The sequence below is a fragment of the Centropristis striata genome, chromosome 5 (assembly GCF_030273125.1).
Source record: "Centropristis striata isolate RG_2023a ecotype Rhode Island chromosome 5, C.striata_1.0, whole genome shotgun sequence".
Classification (NCBI taxonomy): domain Eukaryota; kingdom Metazoa; phylum Chordata; class Actinopteri; order Perciformes; family Serranidae; genus Centropristis; species Centropristis striata.
This window is the reverse complement of record NC_081521.1, coordinates 40,208,999-40,230,322: the sequence shown is the minus strand read 5'-3', so window position 1 is coordinate 40,230,322 and position 21,324 is coordinate 40,208,999. Positions and strand designations below refer to the sequence as shown.

The following is a 21,324-nucleotide window of genomic DNA, read 5'->3' as shown; positions in this document are numbered from 1 at the left end:
GTGTGTGGGAGCCGGGATCTAAAGAGAAGAGGTCCACGCCCCTGACCTGACCCTGAATATTTCCTAATGTGCAGCTTTACCAAAGGTCCCCCTTTCCCCTGAGTGGCTTTGACAAGCTGCTTCCGTAGTAATGGCTCTTAATTTCTGAGTAATTGCTATCTCTAGGTGATGAGGGACAACCCCTCACCCAAGCTGAAAAAAAACTTCAACATGTGGAAGACCGCAGGTTGTGGGGGTCCTTTTTCTTTCTGTTCCAGAAAGGCTGAGACCCCTGCTGTTCCTTTGGCCCGGGAGAGATTTGTGTCGAGTGTGAGGCCCTAACCTGAGGAGACAGAGTGCAACGAGTCATGTGCTTGTCTCGGGATGAGTGTTTGTGCTGGGCAGGAGGGGGGGAAACGTGGGGGAAGTAGGGGGCTGCGGGGTCAGAGGAAAGAGAGTGGGGGCACTCGCTGCAGGTGAGGGGGATTAGCTGCAGCTAGAGGCCCAAAGAAACTAAATACAGATCTGTCAACCTAATCCTCACAAATAGAAAACAGAGCTGCCCTCCCTTCACAATCCACATAGTTCAGCACATCCACCTCCTGCTCCTCTGCCCCCCCCCCCCACTTTCTACCTCAGGCCCTCTTACTCCTCTGTTTCTCATCAGCTTTTGGCCCGGGCCAGTCTGGCTATGCCGCCTCCTCTCTAATGGCTCCTCAGACCAGCATCCCCTAAAGAGGAGCTGACTGATCACCCAGGGTCCTCTCTGATTGACAGACCAGCACAGCCTCACAGAGTGATGAGAGCAAGAGTCAAAGGGGCAAGGCCTCTCTCTGCACAGACAACCATCTAAACGGGGACCTCTGCCTTGAGCTGCATGGAACTAGGTCGACGTTTATCAGGCCCTCACACCTCAGTAATGGATGCTGATAAGTATGTGGCTGGATCAAGAGACCAGCTCAGTGTCAAGCCTGGACTCTGTGCTGATGACACTAGTGACAAGTGCCTGAGTGATAACATCCTGCAATGGATAAGCTCTGCTAAGCCAGGCATTTTGGAAAGCTTAGCTAAAATGCTATCTCTGACTGTCAGTGACACCAACTATAACTGATGGGTCTGGCTGGCTTGCTGAGAGCAATGAATCAGATCCAAACTACTCCGGTGTTCCCTGGTGCCATATCCAGCTGCAGACAGACACAGGAGTGACTGATAGGATACAGAGTGATGGCAAGGAGGATAGCAAGGTGCAGCATTTCAAATAAGATACTTATTTTTTTTATTTAACCTTTATTTAACCAGGGAATATCCCATTGAGTTTAAGAACCTCTTTTTCTTTAAGGGAGCCCTGGCCAAGAGGCAGCAAACACAGAATACAGTTACATATTTACATAACATACAGACCTTAAACACGTCATGAGAAACAAGTACATGTTATGGAATTGGCCTCAATAACTCTTAGTTTGGATTTAAAAGTGCTCAAAGTAACAAATTCAGTTAATTTCCATTCTTTCTGGAGCATATTCCAGCATAAGGTGCAGAGTAAACAAATGCCCTTTTACCCAACTCCAATATATCAACACTGTGTATATATATATATATATATATATATATATATATATATATATATATATATATACACTACCGGTCAAAAGTTTTAGAACACCCCAATTTTTCCAGTTTTTTGTTGAAATTCAAGCAGTTCAAGTCAAATGAACAGCTTGAAAGGGTACAAAGGTAAGTGGTGAACTGCCAGAGGTAAATAAAAAAAGGTAAGCTTAACCAAAACTGAAAAATAATGTACATTTCAGTATTATACAAGTAGGCCTTTTTCAGGGAACAAGAAATGGGTTAACAACTTAACTCTATGGAGTCTTGGGCTATTTTGTCCATTTTTGAATTCTTTTCATGTCTTTGTAAGTCATTTTGTGTCTTTTGGTGTCTTTTTTTGTCATTTTGTGTCTTTTTTTAGTCATTTTGTGTCTTTTTTTAGTCCTTTAGTCCAACATAAAATGTGATTTTGAATCTTTTTTTAACTTTCAAAACACTATCATGCTCAATAAAGAATTTTAAATGTTGCAAATGTGCATTAATTTCAGAGTACACTGAGACATTAAACTGCATCATTTTCAACTAAATTCTGGAAAAGTTGGTGTGTTCTAAAACTTTTGACCAGTAGTGTCCATATATATATACATATATATACATTGTGAAACATGCTGAACCTTTATGGGATTTACAAAGTGAAGTATTTTGAAGCTGTTTCATATGCCCACCCCCTCTCTTTCCTCTGCCTGTCTCACAGCTGTGTCTCATATGTTCATGAGGCCCCTGGAAGTGTGAGACACCAGAAGGGGAACATTTGCAATAGCTCAGCTCCACCTGGTTTGGCTGTTTTAACAGGCCGCTGGTTTGTGCAGTGCACACAGTGGGGTTACGCCAAAAACGTAGACAAGGGCGGACAGGACAGCCAGACAGGGAGGAGGGGAGAGGAAAAAATGTGCCTCCACCCTCTCCTGTCCTTGCACCCCGACCCCACACTGCTTCATTTGAGGGTCAGTTTACCCTGAAAAAAGTTTTACTGTATCGTCTGTGGGTCTGCTTGGTCGGACCCCCCTCCACCGAACCTCATCCGCCTCCCCGCATACACAGGCCTTCAAAGGACTGCTGCCTGCTGCTCTCTGAGGCAACACATGAAATAAATATTAATTTGACCTCTGACCGCATGCTTTGAGCTCCTAAATAGAGATAAGCAGGCAGATGGAAAAAGCACCAACTCTTTCCGTAGATAAGAAGGAAGAGAAACAGGGAGAAGTATTATTTGCAGATGAAAAGTGTTTTCTTGTTTTCTTGTGGGGGCTTGAAAAAGTTTCCAGGGGTGTTTCACTGCACTGCTGTGTGGTCTTCTTTGGAGCTTAGTATCATGCTCCAACCTGTTGGAGAGGGGAGGTGTGCATTTGTGCAGATTGTCTTAGATCATAGTGGGAAGAGTGAATGTGTGTGCTCTTAAAATGCCCGAGGCCAAATACTGAATTTGAGCTCAATGAAATGTGGAGATGGAATATTTCTTAAACAGAGAACAGGAAGTATTATCAGTGTATGTTTAATTTTACTACTTAATCATCTTAACCCTATAAAGCCAAGTGTATCATATTTGATACACAAGTTTTTGAGACCTAAACATCATCAGTGTGATATTTTTTTCCTGAAAAACCTGATGTATACATGTGTTGAAGAAAAAAAAAACCGAGCACAAAATTGCACAAAAATACAAGCTATAGCAAAAATGATATGCAGATTCAACTGGTGGATCAGTCATTGCTGCGTGAAAACTTCATATCAGCAGATGTATGATGTTGTGTTATATGGAAAAAAATATTTTGCATGTTTGAGGAAAATGTTAAAAGAAAGTAAAGTCTTAAAAGGTTAAAAATGTTGGGTTTTATATGTTTTTGTTAGTTCAAGAAAAACAAACTGTGAGCAACAAATTGCACAAAAAGAACTGATGTATCAAATATGATACAAATTAAAATCATATATGCCTATTGTTTTTAGATTTTTTTTAAATGATCTGTCAGCAGGTTCAATAAACACTCCAGTTTAAAAAAAAAAAAAGAATTTTCTGGCAATTATTTAATGGTTCAGGCTTTATAGGGTTAAATGTAATGGCACAGGCCTTGACAGTGCATATGACTGAATGTGTAATTCTCATCAGAAATGTTATTGAGTAGGATAAACCCCTTGAGAGGAATCCTCTGGTTTTCGAGGGGGTCCTAAAGTACATTACAAAACAAAACACTCAACAATTTACAGACATACAACAACAAAGACAACAGGCATCAACACAAACATAACAAACAAAAAATGAACACAAGAATAATCACAACCTCTCAATGGCCACAAGTTGGCCATAACATTAGCCTAGTAAAACTGAAAGAAGAAACATAATATTATTGTGAATTGAAATTGCATTTTTAAAGATAAAAAAAAAATAAAAAAAAAATAAAAAATATGACATAATATTATCTGAAACATGTGCAGTTTAACTCAAAATAAGAAGACAGGGCATATTTAAAACTATGAAAAGACGTCAATGATCGTATGTTTAAAGGAAAATTATTCCTCCGATGGCGCTTTGAACTTAAATGCTTTTTTACCAATTGTTTTATTCACTGTAGGAATGAAAAAGAAATACTGAGATGAGTGTCGTGATTGATATGTTGAGGAATATGGAATCAAAAATTGTTTTAAATAAACAGGATAATTGCAATGTATACATTTAAAAATAAACTGTAGCCAGTGAATATGTCTTCTTATATTGAGTGTGTATATCTTAGACAAAATATAGAGTTCAGCGTTAAATTATGCCTGTTCTTTTGGCATTTTTTTTTTTCTTTGTGTGTGTCGTCGACTGAAGGTTCAAACACTATTTGTTCTGCTTTTCTGCTTTAGTTCTCCTTGTCAAAGGCCCCTCAGTGCAGCTCACCCAGCCTGGCCTCAGCCTGTGCCCGCTGTTTACTGTGACTGTCATCAGGCACATGGAGGCCCAAACAAAGGGGGGTCTGTTCCTATTATCCTGCCCAGGATTGTCAGCCCCTCTCTGGGCACAGACCAAGCCAAGGGCTGGGGGTTGTTGGAGCAGCACCGGGGGGTTTGACCTCGCCAACCTTACAGCAAGGGTGAGAGAGCAAGAGAGTGAGTGTAAGACAATGAGAAATTTGGAAAGAAAGTAAGAGAGAGAGAAAGAGAGGAAGATGTATAGTTCTATCTGAAACCAAGAGCCTTTCAAGTCCCCTGTCGGAAACTGCTGTAATGTAAACACCTGCGGCCATTAGCTGATTCTATCTGAGGCACCGGATAGAAATGTTTATATGTTACAGGCTACTACTGAAAGGCCATTTAAAAGCAAATAGAGGATTAGATATACAGAATGAGTAGTGGCAGGCTATGTAAGCTTTCAGGCTTTAAGCCATGTTGAATTGTCATTGGAAAAAGAGGAGTGGAACGCCTTTGAAGACAAGAACAACCACATTAAATGGGCAGGAAGGTGAGCTAAGTGTAGAATACCCCAAGACACGCTCTGCCTCCTTTCCTCCCTTCCTCTGTTTGCAATCATAGCTTAAGCCGTCTGGCAGCCTCCCTTGCTGTGCCATTGAAGTCTAATTTTATTGTCATAAAAATCACCTGGCAAGCTGTAGCCCTAAAACATCTCAACTACAGAGCCCTTAAAACTCCACTCTCTGCGTAGCGAAAAGGTTTTAGGAGGCCTGTCTAGATTAAGCGGTCGTTCTTCTGCATCTGAAATCCCTTGGCCTGTGTCAAACAAGAGCTGAGCGCACAAGAGGGTCAGGAGCGTTCCATTAAAGTGTGGTGTTTAAGAGGTGCTGGGGCCAGGGGGGCAGATGGAGGGATGAAGCAGCTGCCAAACATCTGCACCCCTCCTTCGCAGTCTGTTCTCTGTCTGTGCACCGCTGCTTTTGTCACAAACTTCCTGCTCTAGCAGTGGGGATAGCAAGCTTGGATATCTTCAAAAATGCAGCGTGAAATGGCTGTTGTGAGGCTTTAATACTGCCTCTTTGACATCAAAAGACGACTGACTTTTAAGTCTCACAGCCACGCGAACCAAGGTATTCAGAGTGCACCTGCAGATTGCAGAGTAACTATTATAGTGGCAGCGTTGCAACTGCATGTTGCAACCTCTCCCACAGTATTGAAGCATTCACCCACACAGGCAAATAATTACTCTGTGATATGAAGTCTGTTATTTTCCATAAGCACACTGAACGCTGAAAGGCTTATTGTCACTGTCTGGACATCTGTCATTATTGAATCCACACAAGCATACAGGCACCACAAGGAATTGTGGGAAAAGAATGACGAAATGTGCTTTATGATAAACTGGAGCATCATGATACAAACCTCGTCCTAATCCGTTTTGTATTTGCACATCAAGCCTCAAGCCTTTCTCCAACTGGTAACAAAGGCCAACTTCGCTCTCGCCCCATTAGAAACCACAACATACTCTCTCTCTCTCTCTCTCTCTCTCTCTCTCTCTCTCCCTCTCTCTCTCTCTCCTGCTCCTCCCAGCACACTGCGCCTCCTCAGAACTTGTTCGTGTCTCTCCCGGTGTCTGCTCGCAGCCTCCTCTCTGCAGTTGCAGGCTGCACTACAGTTGGTAGCTGTTGGCTGTGGATGAGGACAGAGGTCCGCGCGAGCACGGTCTTTTAAGTTAAATTGATGTTTGATTCGGGAGCACTTCCCTCAACATGAGGGTCCGTACCTGACTTTTGGATATTGTACACAGGCTGCCTGTTGCTACAACTTCAATATCCATTTCCCAGAGTTTCGGCGAACAGAATTGGGCGCAATTACGCACGGGCGAGTACCATGGCACCGATTTTGGATAGACGTGCTCCGGCTTTGCTCTTGGTTTGGAGCTACTGCGTGCTGGCGGATACCGCTTTTACGAACTTTACTTTGGACAACGAGTTCCACTCCAGTTTCATCCACCGCCGACTGAAGAGCCAGGAGCGCAGAGAGATGCAGCGGGAGATCCTGTCTATCCTGGGGCTGCCGCACCGGCCGCGACCCCACCTCCACGGAAAGCACAACGCTGCCCCGATGTTTATGTTGGACTTGTACAACGCTATGTCCATAGAGGGGGACGAGGACAGATACTCCTATCCCTACAAGCCCGTCTTCACCACCCAGGGGCCCCCAATAGCCAGCCTGCAAGACAACAACTTCTTGAACGACGCTGACATGGTCATGAGCTTTGTCAATTTGGGTAGGCTCCTCATTCTCTCACCATATGCATGACCAAAAACTACTGAAAATACAATGTACAATATTTATAGACCTGTTGAAATGATAATTACCACCAGTAATCAGTCACTCTCAATTCTCTCCAGCAATAAGTGAGAAAAAGTTGCATATAGTTATTGAGGTAATACTTCGGACTGTCCCAGACATTTGTGGCTCCTGAAGTAGAAATAGAAATTATTACCCACACACTGTCACGCATTTTTGTCTTGAAGTTTCTGTGGCTGTTCTGTCCATAGGCCTGTGTATGCTACAGGGGCCACCAGGGCTTCATTAGCAGGGAGAATTAATTACTGTATTTTCATCCACTTGTTGCAACTCACTGATGGTTTTTAAGACCTGCTGTGATTATCTGAGTAAAAAGGATATCTATGAGTCAAAGGTGAAAGTAGAATCATTGTGGATTTTATCTTGTTACTTCACCTTAAGGAGCAGCATGTATTTTTATGATGTTACACTAACATGTACACACAGGACACCAGCACAACAACCACGTTTGCATACAACTACATGCAGCTATCCAGCTAATACCAGGAGTGTCACATTCCAGTGTTCATCTCTGTTAAACAGCTGTGCAACCAGCTAATGTTCAGGTGCTGGAGCTGTGGATGATGGAGCAGCCAGCAGCTAATATGTCAACCATGTGTTATCTAAAGAATGAGTAAGTCAACAGCAGAGTTGGTTCAAAGTGCACTCTGTCCTCCCTTTATACTAATCTGGAGACATTCCGATAGAGACTAAAGTAAAGTTACTTTCAGCGGGTCACAGGATGAGACATTGTGTTGTACGATGCATGTCACCGCAATAAAGTAGTTTAGTTTTGGTGGTAAGTGTTGTTCCCTGGTGCTAATGTGCTAATTTAATCAGAGTGTTTATTGAAATCACACAGTCTTGGAATATTTTATTGCTGTCAGAACAATCAGAGGTTATGAAGTGCAAATAATCACATTAGCAGGCGGTGTCAGATGTTAGGACAGATAGATAAACACATCATTATAATTTAATTTGTGCAACAAATTATGCAATCTCTGCAACAGCTCCACTTGTGTTCCAGATGAGTAGCTGTATTTAATTTTAGAATATTAAAGGGACAGTTCTCCAAAATTCCCAAATCTTTTTTTTTTTCTCATGTAGGAACTGATTTCTTTTTTAGTATAGTTCTGACATGACATTGCTCACAAAAAGCTCTGTGAATAAGCTTAAGTAATTGGGTCATGATATCTGGAGAGAGACAATGCTCTTCAGGTTTTACTTTTTTTTTTTTTTTGCACTTTGAGCACCTCAAGCAAAGTGTCACATAGTTCCAGAGAAGGCCAATATCTTCTTTGAGCTTTTGGTTATTTTGTGTCTTTTTTGATGGTTTTGTGTCTCTTTTGGTCGTTTTCTGTCTCTTTTTTTGGTCGTTTTGTGACTCTCTTGGTCATTTTAGGTCCTTTGTTAGGTCCTTTGGTCTGATTTCTTTTTTAGTATAGTTCTGACATGACATTGCTCACAAAAAGCTCTGTGAATAAGCTTAAGTTATTGGGTCATGATATCTGGAAAGAGACAATGCTCTTCAGGTTTTACTTTCTTTTTTTTTTGCACTTTGAGCACCTCAAGCAAAGTGTCGCATAGTTCCAGAGAAGGCCAATATCTTCAGCTCCCAACAAAACAATCTAGACTGATAAATAGAACTACAAGTATATTTATATATTTTGATAAAACTGACATTTTATCCTTTATCATAACTTGGCATACAGTCAGATGTTTGCAAGCCACCAGAGTTTTTGTGACATTCTGCCATGAGTTGGAAGTTTACGTTCAATCCTGGAAAGATCATTGTTGGAGCGTCTTGGCAAGGCAGAGGGAGGTGACACTGGTTCCTCCAGTGCAGTGTGTAATTACTGTGGGAGCTGCTGCATTGTGACTATTTTTGACAGGCTGTGACACAGATGGATTTGACCACAGAGACTCGCAAAGTCAAGGGCCTCATAGTCGAGGGCCGAAAAGCTGACAAGAAAGAGTGGAGGCTTTGAGAGAGAAAGACGATGGAGATGGTTGGGACTCAGTCCGTTCTTTTGCAAGGATGATGCTTAAAGCAGACAGAAAATCTAAACAAAAATGGGTCAAATTAGCTGGAGAGAACATTTTATTTAATATATTAGAGGATCGTGGAAAGAAAGTCACACTGCCTGCCTGAAATTTTGTGGCTAACGTAATTACTGATGGCATTTGTCCAGGTTGAGTCTTCCTCATGGCTAGTTCAGTGTTTCCAAACATGTCCCTCGTTTGGCTATAAAGTGAGCATTTGTCATTGCAATGTGTGTGCTATCTGCCACATGTTGCATCTGTCAGTAGGGTTCATTGTTAGGTTTCTCCCCGAGTCGCATGTAATAACATCAAATATGTGTCCAGGCAGCTTGATTCGAAACAGCAGATCGTATGCTGTTTCATTACCCTTCACATGAGAGAGAGACAGAGAAGTAAGTGATGGCTATCGAATGGATTGACTATTTCCTCTCCAAATTCCTTCCTTTCCACATTTGCTCGTTGTGGGTTTGTTTTCTTATTTAGGTTGTCTGAGAGCAAAATGAGTGTGGCTTTTATTTAAAAACTGTCCCTCAAAGCTCTGCATGTCTCCATAAGTACCGTGCCAAGGTGCATTAGTCAGACTTTGCACACTGGTTGCTGCTTCCCGAGAGTCTCGTTTTCATGCACGGGTTTGTTATTTTATTTAAGGCTCAATACTATGACAAGGAAGTATCTGATTTGACTGCGGCTCCACCATAGAGCTGCATAGAATGCAAACAAAATCAAAGAGCGTATCTCAGTTCATTAATATTAAAATGTTTTACTAGCATACTAGTACTTCCTTTTCCTTCCTGATTGCCACTCAGGGGAGCTGCTACACTTTGTTGTCAGCTCGTGTGAGTGTTGCAGCCAGCTACACTGTAAAAAATATTCTGTTTAATTTGCGGTAAAATACCGGCAGCTGTGGTTGCCAGAACTTTACCGTAAAAAATACAGTGAGTGGGTTTTCTACTGTAAATTTAAATGTAAATATCAGCTAAATCTGTCATTTAGACAGAAAAATCACTTGCCATTTTATCCCTATTAATTCCCTGATAATTTTACATATCTTTTTGGTCATTTTTATGTCTTTTTTTGAAAATTTCATGTCTCTTTTGGTCGTTTTCTGTCTTTTTTTTTTGTCATTTTGTGTCTTTTTAGATAGTTTTGTGTCTCTTTTGGTCGTTTTTGTGTCTTTTTTGATGGTTTTGTGTCTCTTTTGGTCATTTTCTGTCTCTTTTTTGGTCATTTTGTGTCTTTTTTGATGGTTTTGTGTCTCTTTTGGTCGTTTTCTGTCTTTTTTTTGGTCATTTTGTGTCTTTTTTGATGGTTTTGTGTCTCTTTTGGTCGTTTTCTGTCTCTTTTTTTGGTCGTTTTGTGACTCTTTTGGACATTTTAGGTCCTTTGTTAGGTCCTTTGGTCTGCTATTATTTTTAGGGTAGTTATGTCCTTGTGACGTTATGGTATTTCTCCATTCATTTTAAATGAAAAATCTAATATTTTTTACAGCAAAACTGTGTTTTCTAAAGTTTATGACAGAAAAAAGTAAAAGTTTTGTGCTATTCTTTGATTTACGGTAATTAAAAGTGTCTACTACGGTGATATTACATTTTTAATTTTACGCCCTATTTCTGATATAATTTGACAGTGTTTTACTGTAATTTCTACAAACATTTTTTACAGTGTAGGGCGGGTGTGGGCTTTGGGACAAACCCCAGGTCAGGGACGTCCTCTCACTGAGTCACTTAAGTTTTAAAAGTCCAGCTGTGTAAATGGCTTACAGCATACATTCAGAATGTACACTGCTACACGAAACACAGGACACCCAGACCATGGGTGTGTACCTGACACGCTATGATAACACGCCAGCAAGTTAACGCAACACACACATCCCCTGTCTCTCAAGGTGGCGTCAGGATTATATACAAAAAGATACAAGAAAGGTGCATTTTAACATATTACATTCCAACATGTTTTAAAAAATGTCTGTTTATCTGCCTTTAAACACATACACTACCGGTCAAAAGTTTTAGAACACCCCAATTTTTCCAGTTTTTTATTGAAATTCAAGCAGTTAAAGTCAAATGAACAGCTTGAAAGGGTACAAAGGTAAGTGGTGAACTGCCAGAGGTAAATAAAAAAAGGTAAGCTTAACCAAAACTGAAAGATAATGTACATTTCAGAATTATACAAGTAGGCCTTTTTCAGGGAACAAGAAATGGGTTAACAACTTAACTCTATGGAGTCTTGGGCTATTTTGTCCATTTTTGAATTCTTTTCATGTCTTTGTAAGTCATTTTGTGTCTTTTTTTAGTCATTTTGTGTCTTTTGGTGTCTTTTTTTGTCATTTTGTATCTTTTTTTGGTCATTTTGTGTCTTTTTTTAGTCATTTTGTGTCTTTTGGTGTCTTTTTTGTTACTTTGTGTCTTTTTTTTGTCATTTTATGTCTTTTTTTTGTCATTTTGTGTCTTTTGGTATCTTTTTTTGTCATTTTGTGTCTTTTTTTGGTCATTTTGTGTCTTTTTTTAGTCATTTTGTGTCTTTTGGTGTCTTTTTTGTTATTTTGTGTCTTTTTTTGGTCATTTTGTGTCTTTTTTTAGTCATTTTGTGTCTTTTGGTGTCTTTTTTTGTCATTTTGTGTCTTTTTTTTTGTAATTTTGTGTCTTTTTTTAGTCATTTTGTGTCTTTGGTGTCTTTTTTTTGTCATTTTGTGTCTTTTTTTTGTCATTTTGTGTCTTTTTTTAGTCCTTTAGTCCAACATAAAATGTGATTTTGAATCTTTTTTTTACTTTCAAAACACTATCATGCTCAATAAAGAATTTTAAATGTTGCAAATGTGCATTAATTTCAGAGTACACTGAGACATTAAACTGCATCATTTTCAATTAAATTCTGGAAAAGTTGGTGTGTTCTAAAACTTTTGACCAGTAGTGTATGTGCTCGTACACATACACATCCTTTCTGTAACTATTATTTAATGTCGTCCCAGTGGTCTCTGGCAGCATTAGCCCTCAGCCACTGTGAATTAAGGCATTTCCTCTTTAACAAACCACAGCTTCCAGGGCTTTTGCCCGCTTTGGCCTGTGCTGAACTACAGTTCAGTTCAGTTCATGTTAAACTCTCACAGAGTCTGGTCATACACATCCATCCAAGACACACACACAAACACTCATAATGCCCAACCTGTAAGGCCCATTTACACCTCGTAGACCACAGGAAAGAGCTGTGACTTGGCCGTCTGCTATTCGCATCCTGGATGACTGAAACAGTAGCAACATCATCACCTGTGTTTGTTTGTGTGGGAGGGAAGGGGGCTGTAGTCTTTTACTGTAAAATGTTATCATGAGGGTGTGTTAGTCACCGCTTCCTTATTTTGTCTGTTCTCGTGCAGTCTGGCATGGATTAACGTAGCCTTAGGTGAGTCTGAGGAAAAGAGGCAACTCTACATTCCACTTTTGTGCGTGTGTGTATAAAAGGGCGAGCCAAAGAGTCAATATCACGGTTCATTCATCTTCAGTGGATTAATGTTGTGATGGCATAGACCTATTATAAAAAAGAATGATCCTGGCAAAACGAAAGTAGGGAATACCCTCAGGCTTAACCTCCTGAGACCCTGCGTCCTCATATGTGGACATTTCATTTTAGGTTTTCTGGACCTTATATTTCATTCTGCTTAACTATAACTATGCACTCTAGAATAAGAACAATACATCAATCAGTGTAAAATCAGATGGCAGCATCTTGGTAAAGTCAATTAACAGCTTTTAGCCAGACAAAAGTGGACCAGGTACCAAATCTGATCAGATTTTATGGCTAAAACTTGTGTATTTGTGCTTAATAATGTTTGTAGTTTGATGTTCTGTGCAAGTTTGACTATTTTTAGCATTAGCAACAAGTTCCAACTCTGCTAATCAGGAAGTATTCATTTGAAAACGAATAGACTTTTACTATCATTCTTCAAATGAGAGGGTGTAAATGTAAGGAAATAAAAAGTTTTATTCACTAGTGAATTAATTGCATTATACAGTAAAATTAATCCATTATTTTTTTTCAAAAACTACTTCCTGTACAAAGACAATGCTTAGTTTTTGTATTTATCAGGTCCTACAAATCCAAAATATCTAGGAGAAACTGACAATACATACCAAACAAAAGCTTGGCTCTCAGGAGGTTAAACATTTTACACATATGGGGAGTTTAACAATAACACACTATATTGCATTGATTTATTTGTTTGGATGCACCAATATATCGGCCGACATTCGCCTTGTTGACTGTCTTTGGCCTATCGGGAAATGAGGTGACATTCACAGAGGGCAGAGGCAAATATTTATCTCTGATGTGTTGCATCAATTTTATGCTGGCTAAATGTTATGTTGGTTGTAAAACTGTATGTGGTAGGACTCGGACCAAAATGTCCTTTTAAAAAAAGTTCTGTTATTTTTTGTAATGAAGATGTATTTTTCCCCAAACAAACAGGGTTATAAATAACAAAAACAGTGGCCACATTGTTATTTTAAACATATATATCAGTAACGGCCCAGAATATCTATTTATTTGATTGTTTTACAATTGCTTTTGCATAATAGTATCTGCTTCAGTTTCAGAGACTTGTTGTGTGCATTCTGGCTCACTGTGAGACTTTCATGGTTTACTGTTCCTTTAGATCAGCTGTTCTCAACCTTGGGGTCGGGACCCCAATTGGGGTCGCGAGATGATTTCTGGGGGTCGCCAAATCATTTTGGAAGTCAGCTCTGTCTCCACTGTGTTCATGTGTTTTAGTCTTTTTGGTCACTTAATGTCTTTTTTTTGTCATTTTGTGTCTTCTTATGATCATTTTGTGGTCAATTTGTGTCTTTTTTTGGTAATTTTGTGTCTTTTTTTGGTAATTTTATGTCTTTTTTTTGGTAATTTTGTGTCTTTTTTGGTAATTTTGTGTCTTTTCTGGTCATTTTGTGTCTTTTTTGCTCATTTTGTGTCTTTTCTTTATCATTTTGTGGTCAGTTTGTGTCTTTTTTGGTCATTTTGTTTCCTTTTTTTGGTCATTTTGTTTCTTTTTTTGTATGATCTGAACTGTGCGTGTGAGATTGTGTTCAGTGAGCGGGGGTCGCGGACAACATGCATGTTAAATTGGGGGTCGCGACTCAAAAAGGTTGAGAACTACTGCTTTAGATAATATTTGTTAATTCTGAAGCTTTTTCGGTAACTAAACCGCGACTTTAGACTCATGCATGCATGATGTTGAGGCTGCAAATCAGCCTCTTTGCATGGAAACTGTTGTAAAGTAAAAGCATTAAAACAGTGAACAAATATCAAGCCACTGAAACATATGTGCTACCAGGGTGCCTTTAATTGCTCAGTGTTATTCTGCTGTTAATCTGCACCAGATGTGATACATTTCACTAAACAGAGTTAAGAAAAGCAGTACACAAACAAAGCACCACTGCTTTCTTTCCCTCATTGTTGCAATATGCAACATTTTAATTGCACCCAATTTCAGGCCGTGATGTGGCACATGGTGACCAGTTTTAATTTTGTGTCCTGTTGAAGCTTTGCCTGTATTTAACTAGCGAGTTGAGGCTGTGATGAGAGAATGGAGAGGTATCATAACAGAGTTGGCTGAGTGAGTCAGTGCACTAGCAGGTAATTATCCTCTGCGTTACCTTGGTGACCTGACAGGGCACCACCTGGCCCTCCAACATTCACGGCCCTCCGTCTGCTCCCATAGGAGCTGCCAGTTCTCTCTGCTTTATAGAACGTGTTAATAGGAAGGTAATGGAGGACAGAGAGGGGGGGAGAAAAGTCTAACTGAGGAATTAGTTTGGATTTATTAGAGGTTTTGGCAGCTTTGTGTCACCGACTCACACACTCGAAAGCAGTTGTGTCACACTACAGTCACGCTAGAGGCACGCACCTCTAGTTTTATAGCCGTTAGCAGAAAAGGAGTAGAGCTCCACACTTGTAATGTCAAATGAATAGTTCCAATATCTGTCTTTTTAAAAAAAACACACTCGTATCTCCTGTTCATTCCCTCCCCACCCTCCTCTCTATTGCTCCTTGCATTCCTCCTCACAGTGGGCTGCCTGTGGTGCTGAGGTTAATACAGATGTTTTCCTCTGTCTGCAGGCCAAAGCAGCTGTGCAGAGAAACTTTATCTTTGTAGAGTCCAACAAGTCCCCTCATCTTGACCTCCACCATCACGTCTGGCCCCGTCTCCAGTCTGTCCCACACGCAACACCATCTGATACCAAATTTCCCTCCCGACCCTCCTGAACCAACAGTATTGATTATCAGCACTGGCCTCCTAGTTTTAATTAGTTAGTTGTCATACGGTCCCAGCGGTGTTGTGTGGTGTTTAGTCTCCAACCTCCTGCTCTGGCCCTCACCTCGAGGGGTTTAAACCTCCCGTGCTTCCAGACATAAAACATTTCAACACTTACTCAAGTTCTTCTGTGTGTTTTTCCACTCCCCAGCTCTTTTTCTCTCACCTACACACATGCACACATACGTACACTCATGCACACACTTCCTCTGAACCCAAAACACAGCTTTCACTTTCGCTCGACTTAATTTCTTGCTCCCATAAACATACAAACATGCTTGTACTTCTTGTCCATTGTTGAGTTGATGGATTTGTCTGACTCTAGAAGCTGCTTCCCAAATGTGTTTGAGGAGGCTTCTCATCACATCAGAAAATTAAAACACGTAAAGTATGTGCTGAAGGGCCAGTCATTCCTCTGTCCTTGACACTGTTAGTACGCCTTTCTCCCTCCCGTAGATTTATGTAATCGCTTCTGTATACACTTCCAGTGAACTAAAAGCACATGCTTGTGTATGTACACGCATGGATATGTGTGTACAGAAACGCACACACACACTTTAGGTTTTTTTTGCCCAGAGGAATGTTTCTGGAGCTAATTAGTGTTATTGAGTGCATGTTTTATTGCCTTCTGCTGGACAGGGAGTGAGCAGAAGCAGAGGAATGTAACAGTTGGTACAGATAGCCCTGCCTCCCTGTCAGGTAATTTCTCCTAATGCTTTCAGCAGTTTGATGCATTACGCTGAGGTCTGGTGTGTAAATAAATACCACAAATGGAGACAAAGAATCTCTTCCTTCTTGAGCTTCAGGCAGCTTTAAAAAAGTCCAAAGCCACAGAGATCCAGGAAAATCTTGCTTTTTTCCATGTGTTATCTCCCAGATTCACCTGTTGGACCCAGGAGTCCAGAATGACATCTGGATGCACGTTGCAGAGCCTCTTGGCCAGGCTAAGGCACTTGCTGGGAGGGATGATGAAACACTCTGCGGGTGGGACTTGACAATGTGGCGAGTGGTCAAAAGGCCCAGATGTACGAAGCAGCGGGCGTCCTAGCTCTGCTACAATGATGGACGGAGCTCCTTCATGCCAGGAATGTTGGGCTTTTGGATAATTTAACCTCCTGTTTTGACTTCTTTTACTTACGGTCTCTCCAAATTCACACAAGCTGCCTTTTAAACAACATCCGACCATTGCATTTATAAAGAGAGTTATTGATGCATTATCATAGCCTGGCTAACACCAGACTATTCTCAAATGAGGTCTAGTCTGGCAACGAGCAATGCATTTCTCCGTAGAGGAGGCGTGGTTTATGATCCTCCGGAGCCGTTTATTGGATGCTTAGAATGTCTATCAAAGCGTCTGTAGGTAGCTCTTAGCCAATCAGATCAGTTATACCAGATGACGTAGTAGAGCAACAGAGATGGATGTTTGTTGTGTGTGTGTCTGTGAGAGAGTGTTGTTTGCTGCTTTGCTCCTCCAGTTCTCGCTTTCTGCAAGATTATTTATTTTCACGCTTTATTCCCCCTCATGTCATTCAGCCACACACATCCACTGATTTTATGGACAATAAACAAGCTGCTGCGGGCCTCTAGGCGGCTCCGCTGTCCGCGGTAGCGGGGCTATTAGCCGCTAGCGACGCTAATAGCCCCGCTACCATAACGCCGGTGATCTCAGCGGAGCCGCTGAGAGCCGCTTCAACTTTCGCTCTAAACTATTTAAAACACCATCTACAGCTAAAGAGAGTTTCGCGTCTGCAGCAGCCATGTTGGATCCGGAAAACTACAAGCTTCCAAGTGCTGAGTAGTACGCGCCATCGTCTCACCGTCCCTCCCCGCTCTGTGATTGGATCCCTAAAACAGGGATCCAATCACTAAGATCACTAAGAATCCTTCCTGGTTTCCAGACTCCGCCGCAGTTCGAAATTAAATTCGAGCGCGCAAGGCAGTCTGGGTATACCCAGGCTAGCATTATCAAAGAAATGCAACAGAATGAATTATAAACCTGTTTAGCTACTTCTCTTTCATCTGGGTTACTTTGGCCTTGCCTTATCAGTGACCGGCAGCATATAAGCCTCCCCTGCACTTCTATGACGGCGGGTACCAAGCAGAGAAGCTGAGAGAGCAGATGTGGGCCAGAGCACAGCCAGAGATCCTGGGACCAACAGCTCCACTGCTGCAAAAACAAATACAGCACTCTTTGCTTGGTACTGGGGCACTGACAGAGAGAAGAGGGAAGGCTGGAGGAGAGGGGAAAGGTGAATCACAAATGGATGCTGTGCATTTCTTTAAACCAAGTGCATTTCTTTCTTTATTCCTTTTCCTCGTGGGAACAGAATGTGCTCTAGAAAATTCCTGTTAGGGCAGTTATGTGTGTGTTTGTGCATAGAAAAACACTATTTTAGAGCCACTTACCCTGCCCATTCACCAGCTGCAATGTGTGGTGTGTGTTAGTTCTTCTAGCGGAAGATTGCGATAGCGGAAGCTCGTAATACTGACCAGACTCCTCAACAGGTTCCAACAGCCAAATCAAAGCTTGTAAAAGCCAAGCAACAACTGTATGCAAGTGTTTTTATGATAAGTGATGAAATTTTGAATCTGTTCAGCGTTGAATATGAACTGCATGCGGCAGGTTTCTATTTATTTAGGCCAGGGTGCAGCTGTGTTTCCCTCGCGTTTCCTCCACAGCTATTTTGTTTATTTTAAAAAGCAATGGGCTGTAATTAAACAAAATAAACAACAAGCTGTTAAAATCCGGGTGCCAATGTGCCCGTCATGTGTGCATAAGATGCCGCTCTGGGATGCAGGAGGAAATCATAAACATTTTTATGTAGACACCGGGAAATCTGTGTCTCTTTGTGCCAATGTGCGTATTGTATGTGGATTTTCCTGAGGTCTATAATAAGAGGTGGCTTGGCTGGTCGAGGAGGGTGTGGTCCCTGTGGCCACAAAATTAAAGAACATAAAAACAAGGGGATGAGGGGAAGAGTGAGAGGGGGAAACTGAATGGCTGTGGTTCCACGTCTCTGAGTTGTTTTATCCTGCAGTTAAGAGGAAGTGCAGATGGTTACTGTGGCATTAGCACAGAGAGATCGCTGCTCGGCACAAATCTCTGCGCACCCCTTCATCCCCGTCTCTCACATTATATCACACCACAGAACAATGGCCGCTGACGATTTAGGATGTGGTTCCTTAGTTGTCACCGTTGCCTTTCACTAATGTGCAATCTCTCTTGACAGACTTCTGAGAAGACATGGTGATGTCTCAGTTCCAATTTTGGTTATGACTCAATTTGTCCTGCAGGACCTTTAGTCACTGTAGTGTGGGCTCTTTAGAATCACCACTTTGGCTTACGGTAAAGGAGGGGTTCATCCAAAATATAAAAATATATGTTTTCTCACTACCACTAATCGTATCAAAAAAGCCTCAAGTAAGACGAGAAGATCGATATTTATCATGTCTGTCAGTGCGATTTACAAAGCTAGGGGAGGAAACAGCTAGTCCGACTCTATCTGTACACTGTAAAAAATGTTTGTAGAAATAACAGTAAAACACTGTCAAATACATCAGAAATAGGGCGTAAATAGACACTAGACACTTTTAATTACCGTAAATCAAAGAATAGCATAAAACTTTTACTTTTTTCTGTCATCGACTGGAAGAAACACACAGTTTTGCTGTAAAAATATAACATTTTCATGCAAAATTTATGGAGATATTCCATGATGTGTGAATGAATGACACAATTACCCTTAAAATAACAGGAATATTCAGTCTAAATTACAGTTTTTGCTGATATTTACATTTAAATTTACAGTGGAAAACCCACTCACTGTAATTTTTACGGTGAAGTTCTGGCAACCACAGCTGCCGGAATTTTACCGTAAATTAAACAGATTATTTTTTACAGTGTAGGTAATTTAATATCATTGCGAACACCTCTTTATTTCTGTATCGTTGGTTTTATTCATACAAAAAACAATTTGTAAAAATAATAGTTTGGGGGTTTTATAGTGAGTCATTTATTCTTATTGGAATATCTCGGCGATTGCCTGGAAACTGCTCCCAGCCAAGAATTACACCTCTTATCAGAACTAGTCACTCTGGTGTCACACACGTCGGTCAGCTTAAATACACAAGAAAACTTTAATCACAGGAACAGTTGTCATGTGTGCGGTTGGCTGCCAAAAACCCAAAAGGTACTAATACATTACATTAAAAGAAATCCGTGAAATAGCCACGGATTTTGCTTAACTCAAAATCCGTGGAATAGCCACGGAATTGCTCAAATTTCCGTGAAACTGACACGGATTTCGCTACAATGCAAGTTAAAGACAGTTAATACGTTTTCCTATTGGTTTGTTCCAAGTCACGTGACTTTCGAGGTCCCAGCGGTCAGAACAAAAAACATGGCGGACAGTTCTCTCATTTTTAGTGAAAAATCAATATTTTGACTTAGTTTCTGCATAAAAATGGATTTTGATCACATTTCTAGCGAGAAATATATGTTTTATTTTCTAAATATTCACTCAGTGAATGTACATAATCACTTTGTATGTTGGAATAGCCACGGGATATGACTGGCATTAACTTGCATTGTAGCGAAATCCGTGTCAGTTTCACGGAAATTTGAGCGATTCCGTGGCTATTCCACGGATTTTGAGTTAAGCGAAATCCGTGGCTATTTCACGGATTTCTGTGAGACCATGTTGCTGACAGATATGAAAGTGGTATCTTCTTTTCTAACTCTCTGCTCGAAAGTGAATGAGCGCATTTCCCTAATTATTTCTTTTTAAATGAAAACTATCTGCACAGCTACATACCAGTAGGTAATTTGTGAGTTTATTAGTTTGGATGAACTGATCTTTCAGCACAGCTGCTGCGGAGGACGAAGGTAGAGCGCCAAAGAGAGTCAGATACATTCCTGTGAGTTCCAGGCTGTTACATATCCAGTATAAATCTCTGGTCCATGATGCCCAGTGAAGCATGAGGTGGAACCCAGCACTACAGTTTATGGGTGCAGAGGGCAAGCATGTTTGATGGCTGCAGTGAGAGGGAGGGGTCAGCAGAGCTGCTGTGAGTATAATCTGAGACCTCTCCATGGCCTTCGGGCATCAGAGCTCAGAAAACTTTGGTTTGACCACAAAGTCTTAAATGTAAAGACTTTTCTTCCTGTGGTTGCTGCTTCTACTCGCACACCGGCTCAAAAGCACATGTGATCGTGCACACACACGCTGTGGTGAGCTAATGATCGTTAAGTGTGAGTAAGTTATAGCATGAAACTCCGCTGACCCTTTCCCAGGGAGCCAGTGCTGTCAGGCCCTACAGCAGGACAAATACATCACACAGGCATGATGTCATCAGTAGTCGCCAGTGGGCAGGATGTTTCCTAACGTGGTAATCGCCCTACTGTGGGTAGTCACCCGGTACCCAAGAGATCAAACCCTTTCTACTCTTTATAGGATAAACATCTTGAGCAATCTGCCCCTTCCTTGCACTTCATTTTTCTTCCTCTCTCTCCTTTTAGCTTACGGAAACTATGACTTACTTATTCCCAGTACTGTGCTTAAAACATTGTTGAAGTAGGAGCATGAAGAGAGAGACAGATCATTATGGTGCATCAATTAAATTTGTAGGGCTCTGTGTTGTGTTACAGTCCCCCTTATTTAAACACAGATAAAATCATCTGACCCTGATTTGACTTTTTACTTTCTGAGTTTCTGGTTCTGGGAATCAGGTGTGCTATTTTAAAATCTTACTGCTGGTCTACAAAGCTCTGAATGGTCTCGGACCAAACTACATGCTTGATCTGCTCCTTCTCTATGAAGCATCGAGACCCCTTAAGTCATCTGGAACTGGCTTGTTGCGTGTCCCAAAAACAAGAACTAAGCGGGGTGAGGCAGCTTTCAGTTATTCTGCTCCTCACCTGTGGAACAAACTACCTGTAGATCTGAGGTCAGCTCCTTTAAATCAGGACTAAAAACACTATAGTTTACTGCAGCGTACTCTTAACTTTAACACTTATCTGCTCTACTCTACTGCCCTTACTTTTTAACTACACAATGTTTGACTTGTGCTTTTTATTATTTTATCTCTTTTTTTTTAATCCTGCTGTATCTTATTTTATCCTATTTATACTTTTATTTCTATTTCCCTGTTTTAAT

General features: G+C 41.0%; 1 protein-coding gene across 1 annotated transcript in view; it reads left to right on the top strand.

Annotated features, from left to right (window-relative positions):
* The first annotated feature begins 898 nt into the window (after positions 1–898).
* The window catches only part of LOC131971575 (bone morphogenetic protein 7-like), a 41,210-nt gene continuing 20,784 nt past the window's right edge, over positions 899–21,324 (top strand). Inside the window, 10 exon segments of the mRNA XM_059333082.1 lie at positions 899–1,074; positions 1,076–1,188; positions 1,696–1,717; positions 2,282–2,361; positions 4,429–4,677; positions 6,064–6,110; positions 6,113–6,161; positions 6,164–6,180; positions 6,318–6,353; positions 6,355–6,763. Of these exon segments, the coding sequence (XP_059189065.1) occupies positions 899–1,074; positions 1,076–1,188; positions 1,696–1,717; positions 2,282–2,361; positions 4,429–4,677; positions 6,064–6,110; positions 6,113–6,161; positions 6,164–6,180; positions 6,318–6,353; positions 6,355–6,763 (1,198 nt within the window).